The sequence below is a fragment of the Berghia stephanieae genome, chromosome 4 (genome assembly GCF_034508935.2).
Source record: "Berghia stephanieae isolate SIO BIC M18660-M18661 chromosome 4, UCSD_Bste_1.3, whole genome shotgun sequence".
NCBI classification, from domain to species: Eukaryota; Metazoa; Mollusca; class Gastropoda; order Nudibranchia; family Aeolidiidae; genus Berghia; species Berghia stephanieae.
Genome location: NC_088363.1, coordinates 30,362,264 through 30,374,763, shown reverse-complemented (window position 1 = coordinate 30,374,763; position 12,500 = coordinate 30,362,264). Strand labels below are relative to the sequence as shown.

Sequence of the window (12,500 nt, the reverse complement as noted above, 5' to 3'; positions counted from 1 at the left end):
TTATGTCTCGATCTTCAATCAGCAGCATTTGTATTATTTGTATATCGTAATGACATTAGCCTAATAGGGAAGACAAGTCGTGGCGTCACATCCTATATGTTTCCGGTTCCAATATACTTGGAAGTGAGTATGTAACCATCTCTTCGGAGGACTAATAATGAATAGGTTACGTATTAAGTCGTAAGGTGTTATAACTATTTTAGTAGCAGAAGGTAGAGGCAGATTCTAAGGAGATTACCGGACGTAAAAGAGCGAGCGAGGATGGACGATCTTTATTGACGACCAGGATATAGTTTGACTAGAAAATAAGATGCCATTACCCGGAAACCAGAAGATCATTTAGACAAGGTATATTATTCATCAGTCCTCTGGAAGAGTGGTTTTCAACTTCGAATGAAATTGGAACCATATTTTTTGTCATCACACGTCTGTGCCCTAACAATGCCCTCCAACCCCCCCCCCCCCCCCCCCCCTCTACCTCTTCTATATTCATTGATGCATGACAATAAATTTCATAGCTGAAACAAATAGATAATGTTTGTCCACCTCTCCTTTTTACGACAGCCTTTTAAGTGATTGATGTTGCGTTCACCTACCTACCTACTTACCTTTGTGAATATAAAACAGGTCACGACACCCTTTTTAACATCCCTACAAAAAGGCCTATTTTTGGACTTAAAAGGCCACCGAATCTTATTATAGGATCTTTATTTAAAGTTATATGATCCATCCCCTCTATATAAATTTACAAGATGAAAGAGGAATTCGGAGAAAAGGGAAAAGAGAGATCGAAAAAACATTCACAACCGTCATACGCACAAACGCAAATACACACACACACACACACACACACACACACACACTCTCTCTCTCTCTCTCTCTCTCTCTCTCTCTCTATATATATATATATATATATATATATATAATATATATATTGAATGTGTTTTTATTACTACCGGAAAAAGAATTGAAATAGCTTAAAAACTTAAAATGATAAGAACATATAGTTGATTGGGTTTTTTTTATTTTTTTGTTTTGTTCTTGTTTTTTGTTGTTTTTTTTTTTGTTTTTGTATTTTGTTGGTTTTTTAATTTTTTTTTTGTTTGTTTGTTGCCCTTTTTGTAAAAATGGAGAAATTTGACTCAAGCGACGAGTTTTTTTGTTGTTTTTTTTTTAAATTTTCTTCCATTTTTTGCGTCAAAATATTTCTTGAGTCAAATTTCTCCCTTTTTACAAAACGCTCGATTATATAGTAACGGCTTCTGGCACCTTCGTGAAATTTTCATATATTCTAAAACACACGCCTACACACATATTATATTCAGGCACATAAAGAGGCATATCCTGGTTGTAAAAAGTGAAACCTTTGACTTTTAAAAAAAAAAAAAGAAAGAAAGAAAAAAAATAAAAGAAACGCGTCATTTCAACACTTTGAAGATTGCCTCAAAGGCGTAATCTCGGGTTCTTTGAAATAGGTATAATATAGTATATAGAAGAGATCAAAACGTCAGAAGGTTTTCAAAAGCTTGGAAAACCACTCCAAAGACTTCAATCGAGCCTCAAAGTTACATTTCATCTACATATATACAGGGAATGACTCATCATGTCCCATTTTGAATTCTTGCCTTAAAAGTATTTAAAAAATATAATAAAAAAAGTATGCCTTTCCGCCACGACATCATAAGATATCATCGCCTAGGCATTTCACGAAGGAATATAGATAATTCATCAAACAAGATGTCTGATGTCAACAGGAATCACCCATGTTGTCCAAGTGAACAAATAATCTTGCTCTGGGGAAAAAAACGAAAGTGCCTGAAGAGGGGCTCGAACTCGTGACCTTCCGGGTCACAGTGCAATGCCTTAACCACTCGGCCACTTCGCCGTTTGTTGGTCGACAATAATTTTCAATTTAATTTGTGTTCCTATATCAACTTGACCCAAGGGGATTTTGTGAAAAACATTCAAGTCCAAGCTAAACTAAGACAAAAAATGTATTACAGAAGCAATGTAGGAGTTCATCAAAAAGTTGTTCATGTTCGGAGGAAATACTAGAGAACGTGTTGCCGCCCATGAAATGGGCTCTCGTCTATCAAGGAAGCCGGACATAAATATTTTAATTTTTAAATAGTATTCCAAGAAATCATGTTTAAAAATAAAGGAATCGTATCACGGTTTTGTGTGTGTGTGTGTGTGTGTGTTTGTGTGTGTGTGTGTGTGTGTGTGTGTGGTAAACGGTGCATGAAAAAGATAAATGTCTGATTTCATACGAGGCGTATGGACGTTTCTGTTTTGACATTAAATTTCATTGCAGGGCGTTTGCCAATACAAATTAAATGCGAATTTAAACATTGTCATTAAAACGAAAGGAAACAATAAAATGAGAAGATAGGATGATTGCGTCTTAAAAGTTAAGGAAGAGTGGATGTGTGTGATAAAACAGATGAGTCACTGGAAAGGAGACTATGTATCTCTCTCTCTCTCTCTCTCTCTCTCTCTCTCTCTCTCTCTCTCTCTCTCTCTATGTATGTATATATATATATATATACATATATATATATATATATATATATATATATATATATATATATATATATTATATATATCAGTGTGTCTGTATGTTTGTTGGAAGAATCGATGTGATGGTAAACGGCAGCAACACGGTTTTGAGCGTATCAATCGTGATGTTATCACAGTGGCTACTGTCTGAAGCCCACAAACAACGATTCCCTCTCCTGGAAAAATAATGAATTATCATTCGCCTCCATGTCTTTCTCATTTGATAATCTATTGTGATTTTAAGAGTAAGATAAGATTTAGAAAGGTATGGTTTGTTATTATCAACCTCATGGAAACTGATCTGATTTCTTTTGTGCGTATTGCATAGCGTTTTTGAATTTATAATGATCATATGATTAATATGATTAATAATTGTATGTATACAAATATTTCAATGTTTGTTTAGATTGTGATGTCACGGAATGAAGAGAACCCTAAATAATTCTCTATGGTTCAATTTACAATATAGAAATCGACACATCTGTCTTGCGACCTGAATCTGGAGACAACAAACCAACGGGAAACGGAATAGGTAAAAATTTTATTTTTTTTAATTAAAAAAAAAAAATAAATAAATAAAAAAAGATAATTAAAAAAATAATTTAAAAAAATATATATATATAAGTATATTATATATATATATATTCATTAATATAGATACACAGACCTACAACATCGTTTTAAATTTCTTCATTATAATTATAATTACCTATTGGGGTTGCAAAGAAAATATAATGAATAAAATCACATGTATTTCACATGCATAATGAAAGAGATATTTGTGTAATAAAATGTCAAGACAAACGTACCGTATTGTAATTTCATATGAAAAACACAGGATGGAAAGACCCTGGGGTATAAACCATCCCTCAATAATTTCAAATGTTTGTCTTTTTAAAACGACATCCGATAGGTCAGCAAACACGAAGTTTCCGTTTATGGAGTATTTTTTAATGAGATGAACCTCTAAACATGTTTTGTGTATAACCTATTTATTCATGTAGCTTGATGTTTGTATTGAAAAGGCGCTTGGAGCTGTTTGTATATGGACGAATACGCGGCACATTATAAAAAAATTATTATTATTATTATTATTATTATTATTATTATTATTATTATTATTATTATTATTATTATTATTATTATTATTATTAAGTGTTCTCTCTTACATAAGATGCTCCATTTTGTTGCGATAGTTTTCATAAAATACAAGACGTTGAAAATTGAAGAAATTCTAATTAAATCCTCATTAAATATTACACAATCAATTTTTTCAAACATCATTATTTCTAAAGGATGTTAACGGAATAATATCCACTAGCGTTACGGATGAATGACTACAATGTATGTGATCGAATATAGATTGATTGTCATTGAGATAATAAAATAATTGTGAAGCCTAATTAGAGTAACAAAACATTGTGTTGTTATAATAATAATATTGGCTATTGACGTGTTGTTTTGTTTACTGCATTCTCCATAGTTGCAGATTATTGAAGTCTTACAAAACTGAACAATGCACAATTAGAGTTATGTCATTACACAGACCCCCCCCCCCATAAATATATATATATATATATATATATATATATATATAATATAGATAGATAGATAGATAGATAGATAGATAGATAGATAGATAGATAGATAGATAGAGAGATAGATAGATGTATAAATGTTAATTGAGATCCTGACATCAGTCTTCCTAATAAAGGGTTTTGCCCCCCCCCCCCCACCCCACACACATATTATGATTACACTCGGTTGTTAAGATATTTTTCTCAATAACATAAGTATGTATCGCAATATCACGTCAAAATAGCCATAGATAAATTCAAGAACGAAGTAATAGATGCATGATAGATAGGTAGATAGTGGTTAGACAAATGGATAGGTAGCTAAATGACGAATCGACAGAGATATGGGAGGATGGATAGATAAATTGATTTTTTATAAAATGATGTGTTATTGTAGAGATATATAATGTTGTAGGGGGGAAAACAATTTATTTATGCCATTGGATTTGTAGTGCAAATAAATAAATAAATAAATAATACGAAATATATCCCGCTTTGTTTGAATCACAATCTCAGGTGTCTGCCTTTTTGGTAATGGTCAGTTTACATGCACGAATTGTCTCGAAATCATAATATTCCAGTTGCTTTGCCTTACAGTGTTGCGTCTGTTGGGCCGTCTCCAACGTGCACGAGCAAAATAGTAAAATGCATTTGAGATGACATTGAACGTTTTAAATGACATCCGAATGGAAATCGTACCAAATCATTTAAAAAGAAGACATAAAGTTTGACAACAAATGTATACATACCTCATCTTCTGGTTGGGCCCAAAATGTTGCAATTCCGGCTCTCACTCTATTGGTAAAACCTCGTACAGTTCCTTTAACGCTGACAATCTCTTTCTCCGGTACTGATTTAGGATCTCGAACATCTCTCCTTCCGGCAAAGACGTTCTCTTGGAGAGGAGGTGGCGGAGGTATCACGTGAAACTTTTTCTGTTCGTACTCGATATACACTGTCCGACTTGGGTCGATGAAAGGTCTCGGATTCGCGTAGTTTTGTGTTGAGTAATTCGGAGAGGCAGTTGCGTTAGCTGCTTCAGATTCCCCTGTGGGTAAAGAGTCTTCATCTTCTATAGGGTAAAGTCTTGGATCTGAAGGGAAGCGGCTCATCTGGGTATGGTGAGGTTGGTGTTGGTGATTTTCTCTTGGAGAGATTGCATGGCTATGGGTATTGTTAGCCATGTGGGAGTGATTGGTGCTGTAATTGGGTAAATTTTGTTGTGTTTGGTATGCGTGATTTTGTTGTGAGATCGAAAGATTTGCAAGTTGTTGACTTTCGTGTTGTAGTTGGTAGTCGGTTGTGGGAATTTGAGAACTTGGTTCTGAATAAATGTGCTGAGAGTACTCTGTTTGTGATTGGGGTATCGATTGTCCTGGTTGTGGAGCTGGATAGGACGGTGGTGGTGGAATTGGCTGAGCGTATGGTTGCTGGTAGATGTGCTCATCGTTGTTGTATTGTTGATGATGTTGATTTTGTTGGTGTTTTTGGTACTGAAGATGTTGCTGTAATTGTTGTTTGTGTTGCAAGTGTTGTTGTTGCTGTTGCTGTTGTTGTTGTAGTTGTTGTTGGTTCTGTATCAACTGTTGGTGTTGCTGTTGTCTTTGTTGTTGTTGTTGCTGTTGTATTTGAACGTATTGCTGTTGCTGTTGCTGTTGTTGTTGCTGTTGTTGTTGTTGTAGTTGTTCTTGTAGTTGTTGCTGTTGTTGTAGCTGTTGATACTGGTGTTGTTGATGCTGATAATTGGCTTGTGTCGCCGTCTGGCCCTGCTTTCCATTCACGTAAATAGACGTTGTGTAAACTCCTTTGCCATCCGTATGCTGGGCAGTTGGCTGGATGGACGCATATATATGGTTCGATGCATCATTCTGTTGGGGATGGGCGGTGCCATTACTACTCAAATGATGTCCACCGTTGACTAGTTGTGTTGTATGTTCATATCCGTAACCATTTAAAGCTCGGCTTTCGTGATTGTCGTAACCATTCTCATGCTGACGCTGAGAATTAAGTTGAGATTCGTTATTTTGTCCATGATAAACGGATGTCATGTGGTTCTGATGGCCGGAAGTGACTGACTGAGGATATTGTTCATTTGCCGCGTTTGCATCCACACCTTTACTTGTTTGTGGGTGGAAGTTCCGGTACATTTTGCTGACTTTGATTTTATTCAGTGAAACATCTAAATTGCTGTTTTACTGTGAATAGAAATAAATACATGTTATCGGCATTAGTATTTGTTTCTTTGTGTGTGTTTGTATGTAGTGTTGCGATGTTGATTGCGAATTATGTTATTGATCTTAAACAAAGTTAATATTGACATTTTGTCCGACAGTAAGCAAATTGAATAGATTCAATGTGTGTTTAACAGCTCTGTGTTTTGGTGTTTACCAGCGTTCACACAGAAAACAAACATGTCTTGCTTTGCAAACACTGAAACGTGATTGGGTCAAAATTGACTCTTCCAGTCATAATAATATTTATTTTTTAGAAAACTATATCTAAATTACTGCCAAATTTATGTTTAAATTCCCTTATTGAAAACATTCAATACTGGTTACTTTATGGATGAAACACTTGACTAGCACAACACTAGATTAGCTTAAATCCCAATAATTTTTATACTATTTTTATGGCCACCGTGTGCACCAAGCAGAAATTGGGTTACTCTTTCTGAAATTAGATTTACCGAGAGTAATCTTCAACAGATTATTTTATCACAAGGGCAACAAACTATTGCGGTAATATTCCTTCCCACACTACAGGCAACTGAATAAAATCGGCTCCATGAACTTCAAGGCGATTAATGACCAGTATTTTTGTATTTGTAAGAACGTCTATGGAAGAATCAATTGTATGCGTTTTCATGCAGAACGTTTGTAATCATATCGCCATAGGATTTGGTTTCGCTGTCACATCTAAATCAATTGTTAGCCAGGACTGTTTGCAGATGAGAGCTGCTTGCTTACATTGTTAATTATATAGTGTGTGCGCCATCATGTTCCACATGATTGAATATATTGATGATTTTTTAGAGGTGAATTGAAGAGAAACAAATTGAGGTCTATCTTAAGTGGGAGCTTGAACTAGGGTGACTGAATAGAAATGATTAAACCCTATCGTATTGGCATATGGTTTGTTATACATATATATTATACCATTATTGTAGGTATATTTCATTATCCTGCTCCGACACGAATATCTACATCAACAGCCCTGTAAAGTTCTGAAAGAACAGTTAAACCATCGAAATTTGGCACATATTTTATGAATATAGGATTAATATAATAGGGTTTGACGCCTAAACTGTTCCGTAGTGCCGTACAGCCAGTGTTAATATTTTGTACAAACATAGAATAACTGACAAATCTAAAAATAAAAAAAAATTAATTTTTACAGAATTTTATTCAAGTAACTGGCGACCATTTTCTAAATTAAGTGTCAGTTTATCATCAGTTGCCACAAACGATTATTTAGAAAATCTGCTAGGTCATAATGATTGGTCAGAAAATGGCGAGTACACCGGTTCAGATGAGTTGGCAGATTGGCTTTTAACTGAAAATCTAGCATGTATAATGTATTTATTTAGCTTAATGGGCATGATTTTAGGTTTGTAAAACAGTTCCTCGCGAATTTTTAAAATCTATGAAATAAATCAATACGTGAGTGAACTCATTTTTTTAATCTGTCCAATCGGAACAATACATTTGTCAACAACAAAAAACAGGATTTATGTTAATGGTTAACTCATTTTATTTTATCTCCCAATCAGTAAAATACGTTTGTGAACAAACTTTCTTTATTGCAGTTTTGCAAATCTACAGACGAGTACGGTCGCCTAATTCATTGGCTCGCACCTACATATTTTATTACAGCACAAAAGGTAACCGTAATTCCCCAAATTATTTTTTCTACATATAAACTGACTGACTCAGTTTGACTGAGCAATACTGACGATGTTCCATATCCAATATACTTGCCCCAATGTACAATTGCACAAATCAAAAACGTGTAATATATTATCTTTTTGAAAACATAATATGAACATAGGGCAACCTCAGTCATATCAGAAAATAGTCAATAGAAACAGACAATTGTGTAGAAAATAAGAGCGGCCGGGCGAAATATAAAATAGAGCTGGGGTGATTGAGTGGCAAATGCATTGTATAAGATGTCAACGTAAACTAATTGATTGATTGATTGATTGATTTATTAGTTGATCGAATAATTGATTGATTTAAATTGCTTGATGTCATGTTTGGTTCACTATGATTGATTGTGGAATTTTGCTCCAAAAAAATTACGGAAATAAGTTTTGATGTTTGTAATTTTATCTTTAAAAATCTAGAAAAGTGTTTTCAAACCCGTGGTCACTGTTTTAGCTGAGTTATTAGGTCTTATAAGATGAAAATAAGATTTAAACCCGTGACCTTTCTATACGTATAGAAGGGAGGAAATTGATGTCATTCAGCTCTTTGTTATTGCCAGGCATTTTGGTGATTAGTTCTCACTAAATTATATCAGATTATAAACGTTCAAGGTTACAAATAAAAAACTTGAGCTTTTATATAGCGCAATATCCACTAAACGTGCTCAAAGCGCTTTACAAGGGGTCCCTGGCCAACAGCAACACGTAACATTTAGAACGGGACATGACGCCTGTCAGACGATATTAATCGTTTTTCTTTGGACAAAGACAACGCTGTTAACGGCCAGGTACTCGTTTTACACCTGAGTACGGTGAGAGAATGTGAGTAAAGAGCCTTCTCCAAAGACTCAACTATGCGCCGAACGCGAGGCTCGAACCCACGACCTTCCGATCCGAAAGCGAGTGTCATACCACTAGACCACATAGCCGCACAAAATAGTTTTGTGTCGATACGTTATATATGGCTGGCGGATCTTGTGCGCATTTTACCTAAACGCATAGCATCAAAACAAATAATTCAACACTTACACATGACTCTAGAAAAAAATAATAGATACATTTATGTAAAGCATGCGCCATCCTCATGGCCCTTCACAATGTGTTTCATTTCGGTCTACCCAAATTCCTATTTCATACAGTTTATATCACCTGATATAATTCCTTTATTTTCAATTACGTTTACTTCTGTCAGTACTCATTCAACATGAGCATTTATATAGCGCAATATCCACTAAACGTTCTCCGAGCGTTTTACAGGGTCCCTTGCCAACAGCAACACTTATCATGTAGGGCGATATTGCATATTATTTTTCCAACAGAGACAAAGCTTTATACGACCAGGTACTCAGTTTACACCTGGGTACGGTGAGAGAATGTGAATAAAGAACCTTTTCCAAGGACTCAACTATGTGCCGCCCAGAGTGGGATTAGAGCCCAGGACCTTCCGATCCAAAGACGAGTATTATACCACAAGACCACATAGCCGCACGCCTGAGTCGACAGAGGTAGTTTGTGCGACTATGTGGTCTAGTCGTATGACACTCGCTTTCGGATCGGAAGGTCCTGGTTCCTCGCTCGAAGTATAGTTGAGTTCTTGGAGAAGGCTCTTTATTCACATTCTCTCACCGTACTCAGGTGTAAAACGAGTAATATCGTCTGACAGGCGTCATGTCCCGTCCTAGATGTTAAGTGTTGCTGTTGGCCAGGGACCCCTTGTAAAGCGCTTTGAGCACCTTTAGTGGATACTGCGCTCTCTAAAAGCTCAAATTTTTTTTAGTATGTATAACGCTGGTTTCAGATTTGTTTATTTATTCGGGTGTTTGTTTGGTTGTTTGTGTTGAATGGCTTATGGCTTTAAAAAAGAATAGGATTCAGTAGTCGTAACGTCACTTCCTTCCTAATGACGCATGGTAACTTAGTAACACTGGCTCTAAACTATCGGAACAATGGCGGACGCCCGTATGACATATTTCTCCGGCGAGCATAAAACCGTTTCCAGAGGAAAAAAACCCATAAATTTGATCATGTTTTGACTTTTACACATTCTGATCACAAGCCATACGAAAAGGGAACGAAAAGTTCTAGCTAGCATGAAAAATAAAAAGTAATGATTTTCTTTGTTTAGAACCAAGATGGCCGCCGTTGCCGGGCGCGTGACATCAGACTACTGAATCGTATTCGTGTATGAATAGAAATACCAAATGTAAGGATATCAGCAGCTCGTATAAATATCGGTATATTATGTTGTAGGTGACTTAGTCATTTAGAAAAATGCCACGTTATCTGAAAAAAAAAATTGAAAAATTTTGGCAGGAAAACTCGTTATTTAAACATTGATCAATTGAAATAAATTAAATCGTGTCAAAAACTCTCAAACCAGGGACCTTCTTGATAGTTCTTAACATGTATTCTGGCCAAAATGTTGTTAATGTGTTTCTCTCAGAGTAAGGCAAAATAGTCAATAGAAGAAAATAGGAATAACATAATAGATTCCATTCATTGACAGGTGAATTATAATCTATTTCAGGAACCACTAATGTCTTGTGACTATATGACTTAAGATTACCGGGCCATTAAACACGGCATTTGACATAGTGGAAAATCGATATCAAAAAGAAACACTGCAAGCAAGTTTTGAAATGTGTACTGAGATAATTATTTAGTCAACATATCTATTCATTAAAAAAAAAATAGGGTTGTGGGGTCAAAATTGTTCCGTACAGCCTATGTTGAATGTTTGCCAACGAGCACAGAATCACTGGCAAATCTAAAAATTATAAAACTATTTTTTACACATTGATATACGAGTAACTTGAAAACCTTTTTTGAATTAAGGGTAATTCTGTCACACATCGCCTCAAATTATTTCTTTGAAAATCTGCTAGGCAATAATGATCGGTCCTTAATTTGACCTTGGGAATAGCCTGGCCGCCCTGTTACCAGATTCATTTGCGCACACCTACATAGTTTATTATCGGACCGATTTTGATCGTTGATGGCTCAAAAGATTCGTCTCGATCTATATTAATTTCCACAATACAGTGGTGTTAATAGGCCTATTCGTAATAGCCTTTATTTCTCCACAAATATTGCCGGCTCTCCACTAGAGGGAAAAAATACAGAGTGATAAGTTGAATTAGTATTCAACACATTCAATTGATAAAAATATTAATATTTACTTTTTTAAATCTCCTGTCTTTCCTAGTATTCGTTATCATTATAGATGTCATTAACATAGCTAACATTAATAAGAGTACTAGTCCATATTATCTACATCTTTTTTTTAATACATCGAACTTTTTGAAGTTGATAAATTCAAACTTTCTCTACAAATATCTATCCACGTGTTTTTTATAAGTAGCCTATAATAATTACTCCCTCTCTCTATCTTTATCCATTCATCTTTCTCTCTCTCTCTATCTATCTATCTATCTATCTATCTCTCTTTCTCTCTATATATCTATCTATCTATCTATCTGTCTACCTATCTATCCAAATCTATCTCTCTCCGACTCTCCTTCTCTCTCTCTCTCTCTCTCTCTCTCTCTCTCTCTCTCTCTCTCTCTTTCTTTCTTCGCTTCTCTATCATTTTCTCTACTCTTTTCCCCTCCCCTCTCGTACCTCTAGCTCTCTTCTCGATCTTCTCCCCTGTTCAATATTTATCGTTTCATTGCACATTCATTCTTACAAGTCACAGCTGAACAGTTACCGTTATTGTTTGATTAAAGCTGGCTTCGTCACTAATTTATCATGACCTATATTGTGCGGCTATGTGGTCTTTGGTATGACACTCGCTTTCGGATCGGAAGGTCCTGGGTTCGAGCCTAGCTCGGCGCATAGCTGAGTCCTTGGAAAAGACTCTTTACTCACATTCTCTCACCGTACTCAGGTATAAAATGAGTACCGGGCCGTTAACAGCGTTGTCTTTGTCCGAAAAATTGTAATATCGCCTAACAGGCGGCATGTCCTGTCCTACATGTTAAATGTTGTTGTTGACCAGGGACCCCTTGTAAAGCGCTTTGAGTACATTTAGTGGATATTGCGCTATATAAAGCCTCAATTTTTAAAATATATATAAATATGAAGAGTGGTTTTCCAAAACTCCCTAGCTCCGTTTCTCCACATATTGAGATATTGAGGATTATTCCCCTAAAAAGTCTCATTCGGTCTGTTGTGTTATCATATTTAAACTTCAAATTCACACAAATCATGGGAAATGTTTGCGCCAAATGATGCTTAAAATAAAGTTTACGTTTCGATTTATCTCACGGAGGAAAAATCTCAAAAAGTAGAAAAATCGACTTAACGAGTTTTGGAAACCTATATATATATATATATATATATATATATATATATATATATATATATATATATATATATATATATATTCATTTATTTACTTATTTATTTATTAACAAATTCATTTGTCTATTCATTCA

General features: G+C 35.2%; 1 protein-coding gene across 2 annotated transcripts in view; it reads right to left on the bottom strand.

The window, feature by feature from the left end:
- The window catches only part of LOC144970394 (uncharacterized), a 55,097-nt gene that overhangs the window by 39,114 nt on the left and 3,483 nt on the right, over window positions 1-12,500 (bottom strand). For both annotated transcript variants that reach the window (XM_078909978.1, XM_078909976.1), the window contains exon 2: window positions 4,886-6,331. In XM_078909978.1, coding sequence (XP_078766104.1) covers window positions 4,886-6,283 — 1,398 coding nt within the window. In that variant the 5' untranslated portion in view covers window positions 6,284-6,331. The remainder of the gene's footprint in view (window positions 1-4,885; window positions 6,332-12,500) is intronic.